Source organism: Nothobranchius furzeri, chromosome 4, assembly GCF_043380555.1.
Source record: "Nothobranchius furzeri strain GRZ-AD chromosome 4, NfurGRZ-RIMD1, whole genome shotgun sequence".
Taxonomy (NCBI): Eukaryota; Metazoa; Chordata; class Actinopteri; order Cyprinodontiformes; family Nothobranchiidae; genus Nothobranchius; species Nothobranchius furzeri.
The window spans coordinates 2,172,339-2,198,694 of NC_091744.1; the positions used below are offsets into that span (position 1 = coordinate 2,172,339).

The 26,356-nt window shown below is 38.9% G+C and overlaps 1 protein-coding gene across 2 annotated transcripts in view; it reads left to right on the plus strand.

Annotated features, from left to right (window-relative positions):
- prkcaa (protein kinase C, alpha, a) overlaps window positions 1-26,356 on the plus strand; it is a 205,196-nt gene that overhangs the window by 84,063 nt on the left and 94,777 nt on the right. For both annotated transcript variants that reach the window (XM_015968942.3, XM_070550006.1), the window contains exon 4: window positions 23,727-23,838. In XM_015968942.3, coding sequence (XP_015824428.1) covers window positions 23,727-23,838 — 112 coding nt within the window. The remainder of the gene's footprint in view (window positions 1-23,726; window positions 23,839-26,356) is intronic.

Here is a 26,356-nt window from a genome sequence, read left to right on the forward strand (position 1 = left end):
GCAGGTCTGTAACAACAGCTAAACAAGAGTGTTCTGGTTTGAAGGCTTGGGACACACATGGTCTCATTACAAGGACTCTGCTTGAGAATTGGAAACAAGATTAAACTGGAGTGGTGCTAAATTGCATCATCTTTGCCATGAGCATCTTGGATTGTCATAGACAATGGAGCCTTTCATCTGTATTTTTAGTCAATTTCCTTCCAGCAAGGGTGCCGGCCATCTCTTTAAGACCGACCGCTCCGTTCTTTGATTTACCATTTAATCAATAAACCAAACATGACGAGAGAGAGAGAGAGAGAGAGAGAGAGAGAGAGAGAGAGAGAGAGAGAGAGAGAGAGAGAGAGAGAGAGAGAGAGAGAGAGAGAGAGAGAGAGAGAGAGAGAGAGAGAGAGAGAGAGAGAGAGAGAGAGAGAGAGAGAGAGAGAGAGAGAGAGAGAGAGAGAGAGAGGTGCTTAGAATGAATAGATTTGCTTTAAATATAATAGATTTGATGTAAACCATATTTAGTTATACACAAATGTCCCAGTCATCAACTATTTTTCTAGGGTTAGGGTTAGGATGCTGGAAATATAACTGGCTTACATAGCAGGAGTGAAAAACAACTTTATTTTTATTTTCAGAAATATTGTGAAAAAAGACGGCTTTTCTTTAAGAAGATGGCCAAACTAAGATAAAATATACCAGTTACTGACAAAAACAGCATGCATGAATGGGCTTATGTGTATTTTAACTGTGATTCAGCAGAAAACTCATCTCACCATCTGATTTAATAGCTGTGCTTTTCCTGCTATTTTATATTCAACCGCCCGTGTTCAGTGTTGTGGACGCAGATCTGACAGGGCATCCTTGTTAAGTCTTAAGTCTCAGCCATCCAAAACTGGCTAATTTATTACTTTTCATCCTAGAAACGAATGAGATGTATGAGATAGTTAAAAATGGGATCTTTATTTGATTGATAATAATCATTTCTAATAATAATAATGCAATACTCTTTATTTTTCCTGTTGTGCCACACTAATCAGATTTAAAATTACGATGACTGAGAGGTAGAGGATGTAACACTCCTCCTCTGTTCAGCATGCAGTGGTCTGCCAGTCTGCTATTGCACCCTGAGATTCACATGGAAACGGCTTTGACGCTTCTTTAGTTGATGTAGCTCAATCATGCTCTCCACATAGCAACAAAACAGCAGCAGGCCCAAATAACTGCCTTTAAAAGCTCACAGAGTATATAAAATTTCAGCACCCCTAATTAATCAACTAAAATCTGCTGGCATCTTAGTGAAGCTCCGTGAGAGTCCAACCGCCCAATTTCAGAGGATCGGTTTGTAACATCCTGGTGCCCCAAACCTCTCGTCTGGATTGGTTAGAGCTTATTTGACGAGAAAAGCTTGACCTTTTCTATACTAATCATGTTATTTTAATGTTTTGGGTTTGTGCTAATGTAGAACAGAAGCTTAAGTCCGCCTCCCACTCCATGCAGCATTAGATGCCAGTAGCACATGCTTTTAGCACACACCCTTATGCAAGCTTTGGCACAAATTCTGCTTCCACTGAAACCACGTCGCAAAGAAACTTGATCCTGCATTTTGATGTGTTCAGTGCTTCTCCCTAGGAGCCCTGCCAAGTTATCATGCTGTAGTAACATGGGATTACTGTAGCATAAAACACATACTTGAACAAAAAAAATTACACTTATGAGTGCCGTGCAGGATTATCTCACTAGTGCTGGCTCATGGAAGGAAGCAGGAAAACAAGACACCATGGCACCTCTCTAGAAAATAAAAGAATTCACTCCACTTACACGCTGTGTCGAATGAAATTTGGCTTCTTTCACCAAACTATTAATTTATAAGAGCATCTCTAGTCCTTAAGCATTTAAAAATACTGCTCTGATGTCTCTCTCTGCAGTATATTGGTGTTTTAAATGCAACCTGCATGAACACAAATACACAGCCAGCTGGATTTAACTAAGCAAATAGATACGAGCCTCCAATTGGGTAATTACCTCATGGGTAATTATCTTTCAGCTGGCAACAAGTTATTTAGCTTGTTTACTGGTGCAGTGAGTTGCTTCTCATTTCTTAAACAACCATGTGGAAAGACACATTTGGTAGCTGTAGACAATGTTAGTCTGTTTGAAAAGGGTCAGATCATTGGCACGCATCAAGCAGATAAAACATCTGAGGAGATTGTAGAAATGACAAAAATTGGGTTAAAAACGGTCAAACGCATTACTAAAAACTGGTCTGATGAGTCCAGATGGACCCTGGTCCAGAGTGATGGTGCATCAGGGTAAGAAGAGAGGCAGATGAAGTGATGCACCCATCGTGCCTAGTGCCTACTGTACAAGCCTGTGGGGGCAGTGCTATGATCTGGGGTTGCTGCAGTTGGTCAGGTCTAGGTTCAGCAACAGGATGTGCTTCAAGAATGAGGTCAGCTGAATATGTGAATATACTGAATGACCAGCTTATTCCATCTTCCCTGATGGTACGGCCATATTCTAAGTTGACAATGCCAGGATTCATCGGGCTCAAATAGTGAAAGAGTGTTTCAGGGAGCATGAGACATCATTTTCACACATGGATTGGCCACCAGAGTCCAGACCTTAACCCCATTGAGGATCTGTGCAATGTGCTGGAGAAGGCTTTGTGCAGCGATCAGACTCCACCATCATCAATGCAAGATCTTGGTGAAACATTAATGCAGCACTGGATGGAAATAAATCTTGTGACATCGCAGAAGCTTATTGAAACAATGCCACTGTGAATGTGTGCTGTAATCAAAGCTAAAGGTGCACGTTTGGATTTTCTCCATGTACCCAGGTTTCTTCACACAGGTCAAAAACGCACGCTGCTTTAATTAGCAGCTCTAATTTACACCTCAGTATGTAAGTGTTTGTTTCTGTTGTGGGCGACGGTGGCAGAGGAGTTAAGAGCCCGCCCCATAACTGGAGGGTTGCAGGTTCGAGCCCCATCTGTTGCCGTCATTGTGTCCTTGGGCAAGAAACGTAACCCACCTTCCAGCTGTGGCTACATTGTAGCTCGTCACTACCATTGTTTGAATGTGTGTGGGCGAATGACTGGCTGTGTTGTAAAGCGCCTTGGGGGGTTGTAAAACCCTAGAAGGTGCTGTATCAAATACGGATCAGTGATGGATCGTAGACGTGTCCTGGTGTAACGCCCACCTCCACCTTCACAGCTCCCTAGACCTCTGAACAGGAAAAAGACGGATTTAGAATATGGATGGATGAAAATGGACTTTAGATTAACTGACTCATCCGTTAACTTATTTATTCTTTTAAATGAATTTTACCTTTTATAAATGCAGAGGAACAGGTCCCATAACATCTTAGTAGGTAATCCATCTTCCTAAAAAAGACTTTTCCCTCTTGAAAGATGGAAGTTTCTTCATTAAAAACGTTCCTTCCATCTGCCAGCCTTTTTTCACAGGTCCGGGATTTTTGTTCAATCTGCCAGGGAGCAGATTGATTAAATCCACATCCCATTATATCATTCTGAGGTGTTTTCAGTATCTACTTAGTACCCACATGTGGAAATGTAATTTCTAAGGTCATCAAAACACACACTGTTACACAAAGTCGATCAAAAATAGACGAGGATCTTTTGAGTTCCCATGCTCTTTGACAGATGCTGATACAAACTGAGAACGTGACTGATTATTATTGTCTGTGAGTTGTTTACAGGACTGACTTGGGTGTTGGATTTTGACTTCTGGAGTTTTCCTGAGATAGTGTTAAAGCTGGGTTACAGCTCTCATCATATTCATGCCCTTTTGAAGTCTCGTGGGATTCCAGCTACATGCAGATCTGATTTTCTGTTTTTAAAGGTCAGATGTGACTGTCAGTCCTGCTGTTCTGCAAACGGTGGTGCCAACATAGGATTCATCCAGTTTTTTATTCTTATTTTTTTTTTACATTGTGCATTTTTGTGCTAAATTACTAAAATACCCTAACATATAAACCCTACATTAATGCTGTTTTGCACAGGAAATCATTTAGAATGCTGGCCTTGGAGGAGGTTATAAACACAATAAACATGTAAAGCATTAACAGTATTAATCAACCTCTTTTTCTTTTAACTGAGAAATGAAACAGAATGTACACTCTTATTATAGAATATGTTGATAAAAATGGCCTTTCTGACTAAATGATTGTGTTTTTTCTGTAAAGATAATTTTTTTAGATGTTATCCTAGTTGTTTTGAATGTCTTAAATTTTAGTTTATAATCCAGAGGTGGGAATATTTGGCTGCTGGGATTAGACATGTTTGTTTGTGGTGCCAGAGGGTGATGTAGTCCCCTCTGGTATATGATAGGGGCTGCATGACTTAATTTTTTACCGTCAAGTAATGAAAATGTATTCGACTTCGACTAGTCGTTGATGACGTCATACACGTCGGGGGGTGGTGGTGGTGGTTGTGTGTGTGTGTGTGGCGGGTGGGGGGTCGCAGAAGTTTGTGACAGTTAAAATTGCGCCCACATTTTCTAAGTTAGATCTACTGACCGCAAAAACAGCGGAGTGCGAGCTGCGCGCCGACCGCACCGGTGATTTGCGTCACCGGAGGACAAAACAGGTGATGTGCTCCGCTCCACGCATCAGGCACAAATAAAAGACAGAAAACATAAAAGGAAATGAGCCGACATGACGATCGGGTGTTAAATTTGTTTTTGAGGTGGCGATAATGTTTTTGTGGCCGTGCTCAGGACGCAGATGTCTGGAGCGCGTCAACGATCAGAGCTTTGCATGCGCAAGCTGGTTAAGGTTAGGATGGGGGTGAGGGGAAGGTTAAATTGCAAGAGGGTAAAGGTCACAATCTGGTCAAATGTCTGCTTTACCGTGTTCTGGCTCAGCGTGTCGCCTCCCAACGCGCAGGGGCTCGTCACCTGCTGTCTTTTCCGAGGACTGCATCTTGTCAGTCATCCTCACGTGACAGCGACTAGTCTATGAAAGTCACAAAAAGTCACTACAGAGCGGTGAAGTCGACTAGTCGACTAGTTGATACAACCCGTACTATATGAAAAACTCAAGTTGATACGAGACCAAATGGATGCTACAACTCATGCTCTCATGCACATCTGCCAGCTGTTATGATGTGTTCTTATGATTCCTTTAACATTGTGTAGTTTTAGTGCCTTCATTGATTATTTCTGAGTGTTGTAACTAATCTCTCACAATAAATGACATTTACATTCGTTCAATTAAAGTTTAACAAATGATGGATTTGTAATGATCGTTTTAGGTGTAGGAGTTAATTGTGGTTTTTAAGCTCTCTTTTGTGAAGCATTCATATTCATAATGATATAACTGTTACATAAAGGGACCACTTTTTCCACATCTGTGTCGTTGCTTCTGTTATTGTTAACATCACTGACTGATGGTTGAGTCCTGCAGGCTACTTGCTAATGTACCTAATGAACAGATCTGAGTCTTTCTGGCTAATGGTCTGTGACGTCGCCTTCTAAAAGGTGGTTTGATCAAGGCTTTGCTGGAGGGTGTGTGTGTGTGTGTGTGTGTGTGTGTTTGTGTGTGTACACAAGTGCTCTTGTGCATTAGTTATTTTTTTGGGTGTGTTTGTTGATGATATGGATGACCGAGGACGATTTAGTCTCTAAAACGTAACCCTCATAGGCTTGGATCAGGTTTGTTTTCATCCATTTCAGCTCTGAGTCATGTTTCACGAGACTTCCTTTGGAGCTGTGTCAATTTTAACAAATAAATGTAGTTTTAGAGTTAGGCTTTAGAATAAAATTCATCTAAATTTTTGTCACAAGTTAGCCGTCCGATTAGTTTTAATTTTAGTCTGACTTTAGTCGACTAAAATATATGTATTTTTCTTCTGATGCACTAATTTTGAGTGTCTGTAAAGGAAATGTCAACTACACCTACTTAAAACAAAATACATATGTAAAATGTACATTTCACAGTTTTAGATCAATAAAACTATATTTATAGTTGTTTTGATAACAATAATGATTGCCAGTTATAGCTGCAGATATTTTCTCCTGTTTAGACATCAATTGTTCAACTGTTACCCGTAGCTTGTTCAAACTGCGGCCAACTCCGGACTCTGATTGGTTATGTTCTCGTGTAGTCCCGCCTATTCTATTCTGCTGATTGGTTCTTTTTTCCGTTCTCCCATTTTTTTGGTTTTCTGATTGGATTTTCATCGTCTTTTATTTGTCAATGAATATGTTGATCAATATTCGTCATAATTTAGTCTTTGTTAGAAGCACACATTTAAGTTTTAGTTTTTTTGTTCGCAAAAATTCATTCATCACAAAAAAATTAATATATTTTGTCAAGGAAATTAACACTGCTCTGCACTAAATTCAAACCCATCTCCTTAACTCAAAATTAATAAGTGCATGTAACTAACACACACCAAGGTATACAACACTAACTAAAAACCTTCTTGAAGAGTCTTATGAAAGCTGTTAGGGCTGGGTTAATAAACATTGTTAAATGAGTAATTTTACTCAACATTTGCTGTCTTTTTGGGACAACTTTTGCACAGTGCTGCAGTGACAATGGTAAAATTTGTTACATTACTTGGTTTACCTCTTTTTAAAACCTATTGTGTAACTATATGGTACGATAATTAGAAAACTGCAGCACACATTAAAAATGTGTTACAAACTTAAGAAAATGTCACCGTAATAATAATATACAAATGAGCAAGTATGGGTCATACCTTAGCCAGCATACATAGGTGGGCCCCTTACATATGTGGCCAACTGTAGGGTTCCCAACAGGTTTTGTTTGCAGTTTACATGATGTCCCCACGAGCGATTGCTGAGATTTTTGTCCACATAGATTTTAACGGCTCCTACATGGGTTTTTAGAGGCACCCAAGTGGTTTGACTTATACATAAGCCTGTGAAAATCTTTACGGGCAAACTCCTGTGGGGCCACGGTTTGCACATATATATTTCATAAGGGGCCCTTCTATGTATGCTGGCTGGAGTCTGGCTCTATAAAAAAAACTGTTAGGATCGATTAATATCTCACCTGTAGTAGATAGCTCTTTGAACAGCCTCAGTTAGGTGAAACAGATCAGTGCGACCAAACAGATGTCTGAGTTGTGCCTGTTTCTGCCTTCTTAAAGCATGTCAAACATTTTGTAGCAATGAGCAAAAAATATACTTAAACTTTATACCACAATGCATTTTATATTAGAGTTTGTTACATAGATTTATTTATAGCAGCATGTGCACTTTAGCACTTTTAGCAGGGATGTCATAATAATTCTCCCCGATTAACTGCAAAATGTGAAATGTATGAAAACTATTACATTTTAAAGACTAGAATGACTTTATAACTGGCCCTATTGTTACTAGCCGTTACCTCATCAGTTTGATCAGAACTAATCTCCAAACTGAAGTTTGGATCACTAGACAGTGATTGTTTCTACCATTTCCTTTGCAACTCGATTCAAAAGACCTGAACTATTTTGAGGATGCACTTGGCTTTTCAAGGCTGAGCTTTTGTTGACTTTCCTGGAATGAATGGCAAATCAGAATTCCAGTCTTTGATGTCAAACAAACACACACACACACACACATGCACACAAGCAAACATATACACATGTCCCACAAGTACACTCAAATGCATTCCACTGGTCCCTCTGAGGTCTCTAAACAACAACAGCCATCATTACTTAATTTTTTTAGCTTCTCAATTAGTCTTTAATAATGATGGATACTTTTGGGAGTTGACTGAGCTCCAGATTCCAGCTTGACATGTTCTCCTAATGGGACAAACTCTATAAAATGCATCAGTACCAGGAATTCATTGTTTGTTATCAGTATGAAGTCTTAAAGCTTGGGAAATCCTAGTTAAGATGGATTGGTCTCGATTTGTGTTGCTTTCAAGTTGAGAATGCCAAAGTCAAGTCCCAGGTCAATTATTTAATTTCCTTTGAGCAAAATTTTAAATAAACGCACTATAAATACGTCGAAGTATTGAGACCAAAGCCACTTGGTGTGATGCTGTGCCTGCTGAAGTGTTTACATGATGCAGCCTTGGCTCGGAGCCTCGACACAACAGCAAGTTTTAAGAAAAAAAAACACATTCTAAATATAAAAAGGGAACTTAATTTTACAGTTAAAACATGTGATTTATATATGGTTGTGCCCATCTCTTTTAGGACAGCTTTGTTGAATTAATTACTCTTCAAAGCACTTTCATAAACAGTTTTCTTTCAGAACTTCATGCATTTATATGGAATACTTTAAATGTCTGCTTTTCATATTCTTAAATGCTGCATCAATAAAAGTTCTGATCAGGGTGATTAACATTTCTTTTAACAAGAACTTCACAAACTAAATCAAAACAATTGAAATCTAATCTACATATTTGGCTGTGGAAAATCCCTGTGGCAGTCTGACATAGATGAGGCTGTCGTTTTGCACCATCACACAGGCAAAGTGTCTTGCCCAGGATGGAGGAGGGAGCTGGTGTTGATCCGGAAACCCTTTGATGATTGGACAACCCATTCTACCTCCTGAGCTATGGACACACAAACCAATTTAACACTTAGATGTCACGTTGTGAGTTGGAGAAGTTGGACCCTATGTGCAGACACCCAGAACGACACGAGGCAGGAGAGGATGTAAAAGAAAACATTGTTTATTAAGAATGATGTAGCCAAAAAAAACAACAACCTAGAAACCTAAGAGGGCACAAAGCCAAAACCGGGGGGTGGGGAGACAAACAACGCTGACAAGAACAATGGACCAACAACACACTAAGACGCAGACAGGGTTATGTACACAAGGGCTGGGTGATTAGGGAATTGTGCACAGGTGAGACTAATAAACAGAGGAGGAGCACAACGGAGCAGGGGAGGAAACCAGACCTAAAAATGGGGAAGGGAGCAAATGCACTAAAGGGAGAATACTGACTGGAGAAACACTAACAGAAGACTAATGACGAAAGGTGACTAAGGGAAAATGTGAGGGAAACCTAGAGAGAGCCTGGAGGGGGCTGGGGAACATCTAAGGGGAAAAACCTGGAGTGGGCTGGGGAACACAAGGGGGCACATGAGGAGGGATGCAGACAAGGAGACACATAAGGAACACAAGGAGACACATAAGGGAAACCTAGAGAGGGATGGAGAACACAAGGAGACACATGAGGGAGACGCAGAACGCAGACCATGACATTGGACAGAAATAATGTGAGAAGAGAAATCTCGCAAAACTTCTGAAGATCAATTGTGATTTTATAATAAACAAACATGGCGGACAAAGGGCATGCAAACACGTCACCAGTGTTGTGCTAGTTACTGAAAAAGGTAACTAGTTACAGTTACTAATTACTTCATTCAAAAAGTTACTTTTACTGATTACTCACATCAAAAAGAAATGAGTTACTGTTAAAAGTAACTTTTAGTTACTTAAAATATATTCTTAAAAATGCTGTACAAAATGTAATCTTGAGATTTAAAGAGCAAGCCACCCCCCAAATCAACATTTTTTGCTGATAAATCATATAAATGAGTGTCTAATCATGCAGTAGACATGTGTAGTCAATAATTTGGCACTTTAGTACATATTAGTTAAGATTAAAATTTTCTGCCTAAAACTGGCAGTGTTGCGCCCTCTTCAGGTAAAAAACTCTGCACTGCATTTGAATTTAAACCTCACATCGTCAATGGCTAAAGCCTGATTTATGCTTCTCCGTCTGCGTCAGTGCGGAGACACGCAACACCATTATCCGTCCTTGCGTAGGGCTCCGGCAGGCACGCAAGTACGTACGGAGTCGAGCCCACTTTTTTAAACATCCGTCGAACGAGACGGATTACGAAAGCTTGTGATTGGTCAGAACGCCACTGTTGTTTACAGTCCCACCATTGCAAAGAGAGCCGAGGATAACTAGCGGCAGACACGGAGAAGCTTGAAGAATACCTCGCGAAAAAACTCTAAAAATATGAACGTTTAATTCTCCCGTGACTGCAGGAGTGAAAAGATACGCAGAAAGCGTTTTATTTGTGGACGGAAATGACAGGAAACGTGGTTTTAGAGGTGGGGAGCTATCTTGGAACGGATACATGACAGGATACCACAGAACAGCGCTATGCCCTCTGTTGTCCTGCCGGGGAATTGCTTTGCAACACTCTCCAGGAGACGGAGAAGTATGAGAGCAAAATGCTTCCGTCAATCCGTGCGTGTCTGTCCCTTGCGGAGCTGACGGAGAAGAATAAACCAGGCTTAAGAGGTACCCTATGGCTTAGCTGGTACCATATGATGTCACAAATTTGTTGTGAGCCTGTATGTGTGTGTGTATTTGTTAGTGGCTCTGCCCTCTCGTCTGCCAGGCTATAGCATTTGTTGCATTTTTCAAACGCGAAGTGGGACTGGAGTAAGACTCTGGTCGGGGGTGACTTGCTCTTTAAGAGTTAAGAAGCTGGACTTCAAGAAAAAAGTACAGTTGCTTTAATTTTAAAAGTTCAAGATCATCATGTCCTAGATGACTGAGAATCTACATTAATGTACAAAATATAATTCAAACTCAAACACAATGTAAGTTGTAAACACTATTTTAATCAAGTCAGGCCAGTGAATGATTTCAAAAACAAATAAATAAAAAATAACACCTGGTAAAAAATTAAATCAATGAGCAATGCTCAACTTCAATGCCAGTAACTTAAAGGAGGCTGGATGTATTTGGTAAAGTGCAAATAATAAAGTGGTTTCAGGACCATACAACTGCCGAAGTGTAATATTTCCATAGAACATTCTTAAAAAATATTTCAAACCTTTTCTGAGCAACACCATGCATTCATATGAAATAAGTGTTCTGAAATCTAACAAATGCCACAGTGACTACTTAACTAACACATGTTAGTGTTACACACGTTTTTTTCTTTTTTCTTTTTTTGCAGTAAATGCAGACCTCGAAAAGAAATGACTTAAGTTTGACCTAATTTGACAGTTAAACTCATTCTAATTTTCTTAAAGAACACGTATGTCCACTAATGCAAGCATCTGGTTGTATGCCATACATGCTACTTGAAAAATGTACAGGTCTCATACAAAACAGAATGAAGACACTTAGAGTAAATATCAGTAGGTGAACAAAATGGAAATATCCCTCAATGTCTCTTTGAAGATCAGAAATGCCCTAATATCTGAACACTCACAGATATCTAGCCACTTGGGGAAAATGAACTTTCCAATTGAACAAATATTAAACTATGAAAAACCATAAGGAAATTATGTGAGAGTTGCATGCCAGCAACTTGTTTAAACTAAACTGTATTATTTCAAGTGCAAAAATTAAACTGGTTTCAACATGAAGTAACTGTTGTATATGATCTCTGTTATAAAATATCCATGGATTCTAGTGAATGTTTGAGTTGAGGTTTAGCCTTCAAACCAGTGGTTGTAACGCATGAGAAGAAGCCTCTCAAACCGTTGGTCTGACAGTTTGTTTCTCTTTGGAGACTGCACTAGACTGCCCATGCTAAAAAGTCTCTCGACTGGTGCACTGGAAGGAGTAGCTGCATTTTTCTTCAGATAAATCCCCTTTATTGTAGGAAATTGTTTGAGAATCTCCATACCTGTTTCGGTTGTTCTCAAGTACGTCAATACCTCAGTTTCAACAGTGCTGAAGGCATCATCATCATCATCCTCGAAGCAGAAAAAGTCCTGCACATTGGAGGAGCTTGAGTCTGGTGTTGTTGGAGTCACTGGCATCTTGGCTGCTTGCTGCACAGGACCAGGTTGAGGGATGAGCTTGTGGCACTCCTTTATCACCATTCCCTTGACGATCTCTTTCTTCTCCTGGTCTTTTAACCATCGCAGTTTGAACATGGGAAGTGTGACAGCTGCAAGCATTGCATCTTTGTTTTCCAAGACAGAAGCAAACCGTCTTTGGATAGTCTGAAAAACACACACCCAAGTGACACAGACCTTAAATAAATGAAAATTTTTTTCTTAAAGCAAGATTTTAAAGGCTGTACACCACCATGTGATTTTTGAGTTATTGGTACAAGTTCTAAAAAAATTTAAACATCAAAATTACAGCATATACTGTAGACATATGACAAATGATTAGACAAAACTAAACATTTATTTGGCAAAAAGAAATTGTGGCACAAAGCTATTAATGTTTATTTTTATTGCATAATGTAGATAAGTGGAGCATATATCTTTTGGTTACATCAGTGGGTGCTCCAATGAAATTATCAGTGTTTACATTTATAAACTTCTCCTGTTATAAAAAATCTATACCACATGCTTTAGTAAAAATGAGTTGTGTCTATTGATTAAATTCAGTCTTTTTGTACTAGTAGAAAATTAGATGTGATGATGAATCGTTCTTACCTGTGCTATGGCATCTGGTAAGCCAGCTGCAATAGTCAGACCTTCTTTCATCTCCAGTGTCTTTGACATCAGTACTTCCAAGGTGGGGAGGAGGGTGCCAAAGTAACAGTTCTCTTCTCCTTGTAGGATGTCCACAGCAACTGTGAGTGGCTTCATGACTGCACAGTATCCTTTCAGAAACTGAAGCTCTTTCTCACTCGGGCTGGGGGTAAACAATTATTTTTAAAATGATTATTCTGACGATTATTTTATCGAATAGTCGACTATTCTAATGACTATTTAGACAATTAATCTAATGATTATTTTTCTATTGCGCAGTTAATAAAAACCAAAGAATCTCTAATAAATTCCTCAAAAAAATTGATTGTTACTGTAAGAGAATAAACACTACAGGCCTCCCATTTTGTATAACACTGCGTTTATTGTGTTGGTTGGTTATGTTCTGGTGACGTGTAGATCTTGGGAGTGCCGGCTGCTGCCTGAGAGGTGGTTGGAGACGGAGTGTCTCCATGCTGCTTTGTTTTGGTCACTTATGTGCGTGAGGTGAGTGGTGTTACCACCCTTCCTGGGGAGTTTGGTTCGTGTGCAAAAAGGAAGGGACAATAACGGGATTTAAAAGGTAAAATGATGATCAGGTTTATTTACAACTACAACAAAACATAAATCTTTCCATCCACAGGTTGGAAATAACAAAACGAATTCTGTCTGTGGGGAATTAAAACAAAAGTACAAATAAGTAGGGATGTCCCACTGGGCGAAGATTACAGGGTTCTGGACCAAAATAAGAATCTCCAAAGGTCCAAGGAGATACTGTACATGAGGGAGACGCAGACGCAGACCATGACAGCAACACGTTGAATATTTCCAATTTTGGTTTGGAGTCATCCCAAAGAGGTTCCAAGCAGACCAGAGCACTCCTAACACACCACACACAGCAGGAATATCTGATAGATTTATTTAGAAAGCTGTTACAGTAATGGGGTGCATCCTTAAGACCAGAAGGGAGGGATCAGGTCAAAAATCAGCGTGATTACCTTGCCATGTGAACTTACACGTTTTAGATCTAACACCACTGCTCTTCTCAGTGAAAACTCTTATCACTGTAGTGCAGAATAGCATTTAAGATCCTGTCATAACAGTTGGACATTATTCTGTCAGTGTGAACAGAAGTAGAATCGAAGCATGAAGGTCTAAACCTGACTTCATGTGTGTGAGTGAAGTCTAAAAGTGAACCAGCAGGAGGTTTGAAGCTCCTCTCCAGAAATAGACTGATGCAAGTTACAGATGGGTCAACCTGACTCTGCCCTGCTCATCCCGAGACACAAAGCCCTCTGAGATTGGCTTCCTTATTTCTGCAGGGAGGTAGCTAAATATTTTTTCAATTTGCAACACAGAAACAGAATTTTTCAGTGACTTACAGTTCTAACAGGAATGCTTAAATTTTTTTCAGTACTGTAGAAGCTTTTCACCAGATTGCTAATCTAATCGCTGTGGCCTGATGAGTGATCAAACTAATTCCTGTATAAACTGGTTTATGTGTCAAAATGTGGTGAGTCAGGCTTAACATGACAGATAATTGTACATTCAGACCTTTATTCATACGTAACCCTGACTCACTAAGTGTTATTTTGATGCTCATTGTCAGTTACTGCTTTGCTTAATGCGTTTGATACAATCATGTATTTATAGAAGTTTGCTAAAAACACCAAAAAGCATCAGCTCTGAGATGTCATCTGGCCTTTTCAGCATTTTTGCTCTTGAGTTTGTTTTTATTATTAATTATTAGGGATGCAACGATACCACTTTTTTCCAAACCGGGACTTGGATCTGAGTACTCACCGATACCGATACTTCTACCACCCACACACACACACACACACACACACACACACACACACACACACACACACACACACACACACACACACACACACACAAATGCAATGAATTGGAATACAGGTTTTATTTTCTTCTCTGCTTTCAACAGGAAAAGACTGTGAGGTAGATAAAAAATAACATATTTGAATAGAAATGATCACAAAACTAAAATATTAGGTGAACAGAAATGACAAGTTACAGTGAAGCCACTTTCAAGCAACTGCATTGGTATCGGTTAACGTTTACCGATCCTTATATCTCTTCATCAACCTCTCATTGTTGTTTTCCAATATGAGAATCTTGGCGGTGGCTTTCAAAGCGACGTGCTGCCGCTGGAACCCCACGAAGAGAAACTGTGTTTTGTTTTCAGTATTTATGGGACTGCTTTTCCAATGAGCGGCTCTTGAGTTCTTGACTTTATGGTCACTGAATTAGTTCCACAGCCAAACAAAACAGCACTGCTGTTGAAATATTTTGGTTTTAATTCAAATGAAAAATAAGTACTTAAACAAAATTAGATTAGATTGTTGGCATTTTTGTTATTCCAAGGTGTTCTTAGGCCAGAGAAGATGCAGAATCCCTCCAGCGAATTCTGGGTCCTCCTTGGGGTCTCTGTCTAGTAAAACGTTCCTGGAAAAGTTCCCAAGGGACGCGACTGTGCAGCAGGCATCCCCATCAAAGTGACTATTTTCTGAGCTTCCCCGATGACTCAGCTTCTAAACATATCTCAAAGGCCACCTTACAAAGGAAGCTCATTTTGGCCATTTCGTATCCAGAACCTCGTTTTTCGGTCATGATCCACACCCCATGGCCACTGAATAGGGTAAGCTTGGAATGTAGATTGACCTGTAAATTAAGAGCTTTGCCTTTTGTCTAGCTTCCTCTTGACCACAAAAATCTGGATCATCTTATTTACTAAGGACGAAGACCTGATCCGTCGGTCCATCTCTAGACACCAGGATACTCCTCCATATGTGGCAAAGACTCATTCCCAACCCGTCAGACCTTAATTATTTCCAACACGATCATAATTACACACTGGTACAGGCCTAAATTGGATTGCAGAGGCAGAATTATCTAGCTGAAAAAAATGACGAGGCTTTAAAATGCCCAACACTTAGAGCAACGACTACAAAGTAATTAATAATCAGTCATGCAACTGCCCTTATCACAGTAAGAAGTGTACTCCATCACGGAGCTGGCATTTAGATGAGACTTTGGACCCATCTTGGAATTTTCTTTTAATATTTAAGCACCTGACAGATGGCCTGCGCCTGATGAGCCAATTACTTCTGGTCTCCGGTGTTAGTAACCCGACCAGATAAATCAACAGGTGTTTTTTTTTCTTACCTGTTCATGTGCTGGAGAAAGTCTTGGCACAGCAGCTTATAAACAGTACCAGCATCACCTTCCAGCCAGTGAGACAGCAGGGACAGCCCTACCCCCTTGACCTTTCCTGACCTTGAGGATGCTTTTACAGCGTGTGTGCGTGTTTCTGCTAATGAACTAGTATCTGCAAACGAGCAAGTCTCTGCAGCATCAACACGTGGGAGTGCTATAATAACCAACACTTTAGCTTTTTCCAGCTGGGGAAAGACAAGCAATAAAGTTTATCCAAAGGTCTCTAGTTTCTCACTTTTGCGTGTCATTCTGTTGACAACCTTTGTATTTATCCTTTTGAGAAGCCAGTTTTCAAAAATTTCACATGAAAAGCAGACAAAATACATGAATGACAACAGTAATCGGAATATTTAGACCAAGGTATTCATAAAGGTCTTCTTGCCTTAGCAAAAATGGCAGCAAATGAGGATTTGATAAACCCACGATAAATACTCTTTGAGCAGCCGAGGAATAGTCTGAGTACACAAACAGATGAGTCAAACGTTGTCTGAAACATGCTTTAAATGTCAAAAACAACTTACAGCTTACAATGTTATCTAATGTCTCCCAAAATGGCTGGAATTGATTCTTTAGTCCATTGAAAAAAAAAAAAACCCAACAGTTTATGTGAGTCTGGCTTCATTCAGTCAAAGCCCATCGGAAAGGCAACTTCGACCCTGCCTATTACGTTCGGTTGTGGTGGCAGACAGATGTGTTAACAGATAGCAACAGCAAGGTAAACCCTCAGTAAATTGCATTGGCAACCTGCCCTCCTGTTCAGCAGCTTAGTGAAAGGCCGATGGGTGGTGATTTATATGCTAAAAATAGATGCTCGCCAAGCCAACACCTCATGTCTGGATAAATGATAGCCTTATATTGTTCTCTTTAAACCCTCCCCTCATCATCGTAACCTCAGAGGGGTACTTGGACAACTAAAACAAAGTGTATGTTTGTGGCCATTGTTATTCTGGGTGTCCATGAATTCCTTATGAAAACACCTGTTTAACAGCTCCAGTCAAATTCTTTACCATAGTCCTGACTCACCCTGTTCCACTGGCCATTAACTTATTCAACCGCCTACTTTTAGCGGCAGTACCAGTGTGCATTTGCACTCAAGGGACTGATTGCCCCATGCTCTTCATTATTCACACATTATTCCTTTGTTTATCTAATTAAAGCAACAACAGTTGACATGGGGACAAGTGGCTTGTCCTAATAAACCTGTAGCTTGCACAAAGACATTAACATTTATTATAAGTCATTCTTTGTCACATAAGCAATTATTTTATGTATTTAAAAGTGACGTTTACACAGCAATAGAAGTGATATTTTGTGTTTGAGATCCACCGGAAAAGGGAGGAGGTTCAAATGCTACCCTCCCAGTGAGGCATGATGGAAAAAGGGAGTATTTAACAAAGGTGTGGACTCGAGTCACATGACTTGGACTCGAGACTGCTTTGATCATATATTAATCTGCATTAAAATGACAGATTGTAATTCAGCTCCCTGTTAGCATCTGATACACGTATGAATAGAATGAGTTGTGTATATTGAATGTCACATCCATTCAGGTACACAGTTCGAGACTTATTCTTTCATCAGTCGTTCTTTATAGTGATTTTGATTAATAAAATACATTTTAACTCACGCCGCTGTAACATTTGAAGAGTGAGGTGGAATGTCAATAGGATCTGAGAAATCATTAAACTGATTGATACCAGAGCATGTAAAGAAAATAAAAAACGATCCGAGAGCCTAGAGTTGCTCGTCGACACTCTTCAGGGAGATTCCTGCTCACCTTCACTCTGACAACATGTTCATTAACTGGTTGATGTGCTGCTTCGAACTGGACTGGACTGTAGAGCCGGAATAATTATCCAACATTTTGGTGCCGACCCTCGGCCTGCTGGGGGTCATCCAATTCCTTTGCTATCTTTATATTAAGTACCTTTTATGCATCAGCTCGCTTGCTGACAGGTAGGAGACGCAGGGATCACATATCTCCGGTTTTAAAAGCTTATGCTCCCGATCACTTACAGGATTCAATTTAAAATGCTGCTGCTCTGTTTTGAGGCACTACACAATTTAGCCCCTCCTTATCTGTCGGAACTCAAACACTCATGTCCCCAAAAGAAACTTGCGATCATCCTCTCTACATCTTTATCTGTTCCCCAGTCTAGGCTGAAGTCCAGAGGCGACAGAGCTTATTCTGTGGCCGCTCCCAAGCTCTGGAACAGCCTTCTCCTACAGATTAGGTCTGCTAACAGCCTTTCTGCCTTTAAGTCTCTTTTAAAAACCTACCTTTTTACCCTTGCTTTTATCTCATTTTATCATTAGTTTATTTAACCTAGGGTCTACTGGATGTTTCTCAGTGTTTTATCATTTTATTTTTACTGCTTGTCTGTGTAAAGCACTTTGTGCAATCTCTGATTGTTGGAAATGTGCTATAAAATTAAACTTGACATTGACATTGACATATTCCTATAAACCGGATATTTGTTATAGACCAACTCGGTTAACTAACTTACTTTTAAAATATTTTTAGATGGAAAAACTCTTTTTTGCGTCTTGGACATCCCAGACTTCATCTTTCTACACCCGTTCTTTCACTTTGACATTTCATGTTGAGTAATTGTTGTTTTTGCTGTTTCATTTTGAGTTTCTCGAAGGACCTTTGAGCCTGGCTCAAATTCCACCATCATTTGCTCGTAATTTGGTGTAAATCCTACAGGATGTAAACTCCTCTACCTTACAGCTGAGAGAGAGGATGTGTTAATCTAGTGGTGTTCAGTCAGGTCCACTCATTTACAGGTTTAATTGTCTGATTATTGTCTCTGACCTTAGTTCTTGTTAACAGAGCAAAAAGATGACAAAAAAACAACATGAATAATGGGATATGCCAGAAATACCCACCTTCTTTCCTTTTTGTTACCATTGGTTTGGTGAACGTTATAGCTTAAACCTGTTTGGGCGCGTCTTTATAAACCATTATTCTGATTTTAGTCTACATATGATCTTTAGATACCCTCTCAACCCAAAAACAAATGCGTACTTGGATTGTCTTACTCAAAGCTATCACGTTAGAATTTCATCAAATGTAGTTCACATATTTTGAATTTAGTATATTTTTTCTAAATTAGCATGTGTTTTCATTGATTTACAGTCAGTCAGCTAAAATAAATCTCAATTACAAAATCTAAAACACTTAAACAACTTTAAATATTAAACAAACATAAAATGCTATTTTTCAAAAATAAAAACTCAAACAAACAGCATCAATTAGAAGGCTAAATCAGTGTTTCTGAATTCATTTCATTAATTACAGTTGCTTTTTTAACTTTACATTACAAGAGTGGGAATTTAACACCCAACGCTAAAACTTTCCAGCCCCAATTGGGGGTCAAAACATTTAGCATCAAAAGTTATGCCCTATCAATAAACATCATCAAGCTGCATCTCTTAGAAAGCTGTGGAGCCAAGACCATATAACCTTTTTAGGTGCTCCAAACATAACTGAAACTACAAATAAACAAATCATAACGAATCACTCTTCACGAAGACAAGAATGAAAGAATAATTTTTATTATGTTTTGTAGTTGGTAGAAAGCAGGCAGGCAGTAACTTTCTCCATAAGAACTTTCTTACAGCAGGAGGGACAAGTGCAGCATTCATCTTGTAGCTCTCAGCAGAACTTCCCCTGAATTCTGCACTACACCTCTATGTATATTAGCAGTGCTCTGCTGCCACCTAGTGTTCAGTTCAGTACACAACATTTACTATGTTGCATGCAATATTATTTGCAACAAATTCCGCTATGGTTACCTTTATAATGAGATCAAAGAAATCAAATGTACAATGTGGTTACAGAAGAATACTCAGCGTGGGTATATCTGTGCTTCACTGAATTATTTTTATTCAAATAAAATAGCTTTGGGGCAAATTGTCTTGAATGGTTAAAATGAAATTAATCAAGATTAATTAATCACAAAGCATCTGATTAATTATTTTAATAGAGTCCCACCCTAATTTATACTTTTTCATTACTTGAGTTAGTTTCAAGGCCTCATTGTTTGATTTGGAGCCATGAATTAGAAAATGTCAGCATTTCAAATACAGAAAAGAGGGTATTTATGCTACCACTGATCATGGTAACCATTAAGGAATACATGTCTACCTCATTGACAGCTGAATGTTATTCTTCACCACAGATTTTGCTACTGTTTTGGTTGTTTCTATTTCATAATCTTTTTCTGCAGCTGCACATGTCAAGCACCTCCTGACACTTAGACTGTTTACTAGTAATAATTTTGCCTCTGTGCCATAAGTGATTTCCATTATCTGGTAACCATTAAGCCATGATTGTTTTAAAAGCTCACGCGGCTTTTACCAGAAATCCACAATTTATCTGCAGCACAGGATTGTTCTTGGTTGCCATAACTGATCCATTCAATGGAGGAGGGCATGAGGGGACAACAGGATAATCCTTCAGGATGAATAAAAGCTGCCGGTGCAGCCTTTCACCCCTCTATCTGTCCATCTCTTCACTCGTTTTTGTTTTCTTCTCTCATTTTGGTTTGTGCTATAATGGTACACCTCCTGCTGCTATCATCCCTATTAATTGATTACGATGTGATACAAGTGAGTGTGCATTTTTAGGTTATGGGGACCGTTTTGTCACCTGTTGGTTTACCTTTTACTCATTTTAAAGCACAATTTTCTAGTTTAGCTTCCACCAATTTGAGCTTTAAGAGATAGAAGGTTTCTGATTATGAGTTTAAATGTTAAAATAGAAACACAAAAAGCAAAATGAAGCATGTGGGTTTTTAAGAGTCAAAATTTTAATGTGAGAACTACATGAGTGGGTGTTGTTAATGGGCAACATACCGAGAAACACACTAAACCGTGAGATGCTACTGTGAAAAAAAGTTTCCATTGTTAACAACAAAAATATGTCATAAATCCCAGCAGCCCTCACGTGGCTGAAATGTGGAATTTTCAGGAATGTTTATTTGCAAGGTGAAAATAAAGCGTTTCCAGTTAAGGTGTGAAGCCTCTGGGGTGATTTATAAACTCGTGCGCATTAAGGCGTGCACACTGTTAGGGTAAAAATGCTTCCAGTCTCCAGTTTCACAACCTGCTGGACACATTCTGGATCTGGTCCCTTATTGTAACAGATTATGTTAGATAAAAGCATTTAAATATAAGAATAATGAAAGGGGTAGAGCTTTTGCAGCTGCACACAACAGACTTGTAGTCGTGAGGGCGGGTGTCAAGCTGACACCGATCATGGTGGCGCCTCTCTGGCTCACACCGTCACAGACATAAATGACAGGGTGCTCTCTTTGTTAATGAGTTATAAGTATCGGTCCTGGTCAACAGCCTTTTGTTTTTCATTTCACATTTGATCTTAATATTTTTAAAGAAGAAAAAGAAAAGTCACTCAGTATTTGATGCATTTAGCTTTACTAATTTTTTTTTATTGTAAGAGTGAAATTATAATCTCACCTGAATTATGTACTCTCTATTTTGTAGCCACACTTTTCCTGCTTTACCTTTGCGATAATTCTTCCGTATACTCATGGCTGGGTTTTCACTGGGGATGTTCGATATTATTAGTCTACCATTAATATTGGCCACAATAAAATTTAATATCAGAAAGTATCGGTATTGGTTTTCAGTCTTTGAATGACGCAACTTTTACACACCATACACATATTATACATCAAACTCTTCAGCTACTTCTCCTCACCCTCAGTATGTCAAAATATAACAGTTCAAGTATAAAATAAAACAGTTCAACAGTTCAATCTGAGTTCAATCTTTTGAGATATTTTAGTTCATTTGGCAAAACGTGAATTAGAAATGTGACCTTTTGTAGAAAGCATTTGCTGTCTGCACGTGTAGCTAGCTTACAACAACTAAAACAAACACAATACTCTTCACCCGAGGCTTGCTTTTCTTATCTAAAGATCTTTAAAAATGTTTCATCACTGTAACTGCAATACACAGAAAAAAAAATCTAATAGGGATGTAAGAAAATATCAATTTGGCATTATATTGTGATATTTTTTCCTGCAACATTATATCGATATTCAAAAGCTGCGTATCAGATTTTTGGAAGAATTTACATGCAAACATTTGTGCATTTTTATTTTCTCTTGGTACAATTCAAATGCTGACCGCTAGATTGAAGCAGTGTGCATTGGGTTTAGATTTTTACCAACGAATTATAAGTCCCTCTATTATGGTTCAGATACCTCATGTTAAACATGTTGAGTATCAGTTTGGACACTTTATTAAATTTTCCTACAATAAATTCAGTCTAAAAAAATCACTAATATTGTCTGACTGAATGTGTCGCAATATATCTTGATATACGTATCGTCTCCCCAGAATCGTGATACGTATCGTATCGCTAATATTTCACCAATACACATCCCTACTAGCTAATAAATACATCTTAGCATCACGCTTAGAGAGAATGAGCATCAACTGCTGTTAAATGATGTTGTACTTTATTTAAATTGAAGTTGTTGTTTTGCAAAAATATTTAAAATGTAAGCATGCATGATAGAAGAGATGTGATTTTAGTAACCTAAATGTTTTAGTTTTCTTTTCAGTGGGCTCCCAGCACTTATCAGTATCAGAAAAGAGTCAGACAGTATCGGTATATCGGATATCGGTTTAAAAGCCAATATCGAGCATCCCAGGTTTTCACTTGTTGCCTAGTTTTTTGCCAAGTCATAAATGTGCTTAGTGTTAAATATTTAGAATATTTGTTCTGTTTGTATTTGAAATGTGATGCTAACAGGAGAAGTTGTGGTTAAATGCAGGGCAGCACCTTTAACATGGACTCACTTCTGTCATAAAGCTCCTTTAATGTCTTATTTCGTTTTTGTGATCTGAGTGGAGTATGTACTTAAATTTATTTTAATATACATATATACCACATGCAGCCAAAGAATACAAAGTTTTTATTTGAATGGGTCGATCTTTGAGGGGTGTATCAGCTTTTGAATGCAATATTATTTTTCTTCAAAGATCTTAGTTTTCACAATTTTTCGTGTCTTTGCATGAGTGACTTGAATTACAAATCTTTATTTGTATGGCTTTTGAAAGCAGACCGTGAACCATGGACACCTCCGGATTCACCTGTTTATGTGGTTCAGCTTGGCAGAAATTATCCAAACAGTGATTTAGTTCAGGACCGTACTTGTAAAGCTCGACTTGAGTGTGTGTGTGGTGCAGAATGTTGATCTTAGATCTGTTTAACAGTAAAACGTGTGATTCTCAGAGGCTTTATTTTAACCTTTATTTTTTACAGATGAGTCGATTAAGAACTCATTCTCATTTATGACGATCTGACCAAGAGGCAGCAGCAACAGACTCATAGGTAGCTTTACACCAAAGAAAAACAGGTAGGATAAAAAACAAGATAAAATAATTAGACATAAAGACAATGGACTGTTCTCATTTACAATGTGTACAAGCATTCAAAACAGACTTAAAACAATCTTTAAGCACGCAGAGGTATTCATCAGCAACTATTGATTGCAATGAATTATTGAAGGCAGATAATGAATATAGTGAGCTTTAGTGATTTTTGCAGCTCGTTCCAGTTGTTGGAAGCAGCAAACTGGAATGAGGAGCAGCCAAAGGAGGTACGAGCTTTGGGAATAACCAAAGTGATTAAGTCACTGGAACGTAAATTGCGCTGGTTGTAGGAAGTGATGAGTCATGAGTGAAGATATGACGGTGTTCTACTGATGATTGTGTTGTTTATGAACTGATATGAATGTAACACCCAGCAGGATAGGAGTGATGGCCAGTTAGAAGGCCAGGCTGTAATCCTGGTGGTGGTGGTCTGTTTTTCAGGATGACTACCTAAAAATGGAGCATCTTTTAAACACCTTTTAATCATTTTACAGGTTTATAACTTACAAAAACAAGAAAACCTATTAAAAAACAACTTTACATATTTCCTGGTGACCTGTTATCAGCAACACTTTAAACACAGCTGTGTTTAGTTGTGGGTTTTCATTTAATGATTTAGCTGTTAATGGATTCCCTTTGATAAATCAGAGACCCACTGATGTATTTTCCTTCTCTATCCTGTAGGATCCCAGAACAAAACACAAGTTCAAGATCCACACCTATGGGAGCCCCACCTTCTGTGATCACTGTGGCTCTCTGCTCTATGGTCTCATTCACCAGGGCATGAAGTGTGACTGTGAGTACTACAATTACACTGTAATATCCAAAATGGTCGTTATTAAAGTGATTTTAAGTTACACAGTATCCTGTAACACGTTGAAATATAAAATCTTGTATATCATTTGGAGATGTACCGAGTTTAATAGCATATGTGGGTAGTATTAAATCAGGATCAGCAAAAGAAAAGTAGATGAAATTTTAACTTTTTGCTTTTCTACAGTGCATATTGACTTAGTTTATTCAAAAATACTCGTATAAATTACTTTCCCCTGAGTATTTCAGACACTTTTTCATCATCAGAGGTTTCCTTACAAAGAATCTTCCTGATGCTTTCATCCAACTCAGAACCCCAATGTGCTTTTTGTGTTTTATTGAAATTCCCTCAATCCTCATTGAAACCTTCCTTTATTGGATTTAAGTCGGCCTTAGATCCAACTCACATGACTTGCTTTGTTCTACAAACCACCTGATGTGTGTGTTTTGGCCAAATTAGTTGAACATTTGAAAATCATCAGTTTTATTTATTCTTGTTTTATTTAAACATTAAGAACATTTTCTAAGTCAAATTGCAATCTAAATCTTTAAGTAATTTCTCGGTTTTTGAAAATTTGTGATACATTTGTAAACCTTTGGACAGTCCCATTAACTCATTCGCTACCAGCCGTTTCCTGATTGGTAAAGCCAGTGACGGGCGGTGCATTCCACCCCTGGGCCTTCAGTGATTTCCTATTCAGTCCAATCTAAATTAACACACCTTAAAATACCATCAATAGGACATCACAGCTGGAGAAACCTCTCTCTCACACACACACGCACACACACACGCACACACGCACACACACACACACACACACACACACACACACACACCAGTGGCTGGGTACGACGTCATTTCCGGAACCTTTAAACTCGCATTCCCAATTGAGAGTAGGAAACTAAGTCCACGGATACTGTCAAATCTCAAAAATGAAAGACGGGTTTAAGAGATGAGACAATAAAATAAATAAGTAAAGCAAACACATTATTTGCATTTGTTTTGGAGAAAATTGTACCGCGAAACAATTGAACATGTTGGCGCAGCTGCACACACCACGTCATTCACAATATAAATTGCATAGAAACAGAACATAGAATTATTTCATTTAGCCATTTTATTTCGTTACCATTGATTATTAACAAAATAAAATGACAAAACATTAAAAAATACTAATAAAATGTTTCTACTCACCAACATAAATGTCCAGCATGGATCTCCTCCTCTCCTGCTCATTTGAAAATAAAATCCATCCTTCTTTCTTTCCTCAGGAAAACCTCAATGGCTCTGTACAGTTTACCTGTGCGCTTCAGGTCCATGAGTGGATCCTTTTCTATGGACATGGAGGCTAATGCTGAAAGACGTGTCTGTCGGGTCGTGTTTCTGGCGTACATTTTAATGCGTTTTAATGCTACCAAATTCATCTGATGCCAGCAACAGGCATTCCCAGCAGAATAACCTGCAGCGGTTCTCTGAAGCTGTTAGCCGTGGGTACCGTTCATAGTTGCTTGCCTGAAAATGACGAACAAATCCTTTCTCCTGCTGGGACAAGCCAGCTAGCGTTGGAGTCGGACGACCTGTTCTCACAAGATCCATTTTTTCTTGAAAGGTCCGTCTGGAAAATGGTGTGGCAAGTAAATCTGCATCCAAGTCTGTCTCTTCTCCTCTTTCAGCCATCATGTGTTCAAAAATACACCGATAGCTGCCTATAGATACAAATCTCTGTGTTTAGTTTTGATATTTTGCTTCATGCCGCTAGAAAAGTTCTAACTACTGCTCATCCAATCACAGGATGCGTTCATGTCAACTTTTGCGTGAGGCCAGCTAGCTGGCCTGGGCCAAGCTGACTCGTGAGCTGATTGGCTATCACAACTAGATCGTCTCCATTCACTTACAGCGGACAGTGGGCTTCTCGATTGATTCTGAAGGCCTAGATCAGACTAATCTGCCTGAAAACACAAGCTAGCTTAAATCTGATTGGATAACACCCAGCCTTGGTATTTTAACACTGGAAGCAGCGCAGCCAAGTGGGTATAATAGGATATAAAGAAAATAGACCAGTGAACATTTTTTTTATTTAAAAATATTTACCAAAGGAAAAAAAATACATTTACGTTTTTGAGTACGTTTAGGCCAGCAGAGAAGGCTTTGCTGGCCCTGACTGCCCACCACTGGGTAAAGCCCTTCGCTGCCAGTGTTTCTCACTGTTTTTACTGTTTTTTTTAAGAGTCAGAACGTTGCACGCTAGGATAATGTTGACGCCAAAACAACCAAAACAAACAAAACAAAGCGGAGACTCACCTCTTACAATGAATTTCCCTCTGGGATTAATAAAGTATTTTTGAATTGAATTGAATCTGCGCATTTCGAGTTATCCGTTCTTTCATAATTCGTTGTTGAATTGTGATCGGCAGAAGCTTTTCTGGTTCGCGCCTCACTTTTTTTTACAGCAGCGGCCCAAAACGATCTCCTAACACATGGATTTTCTGCATCCTGATCA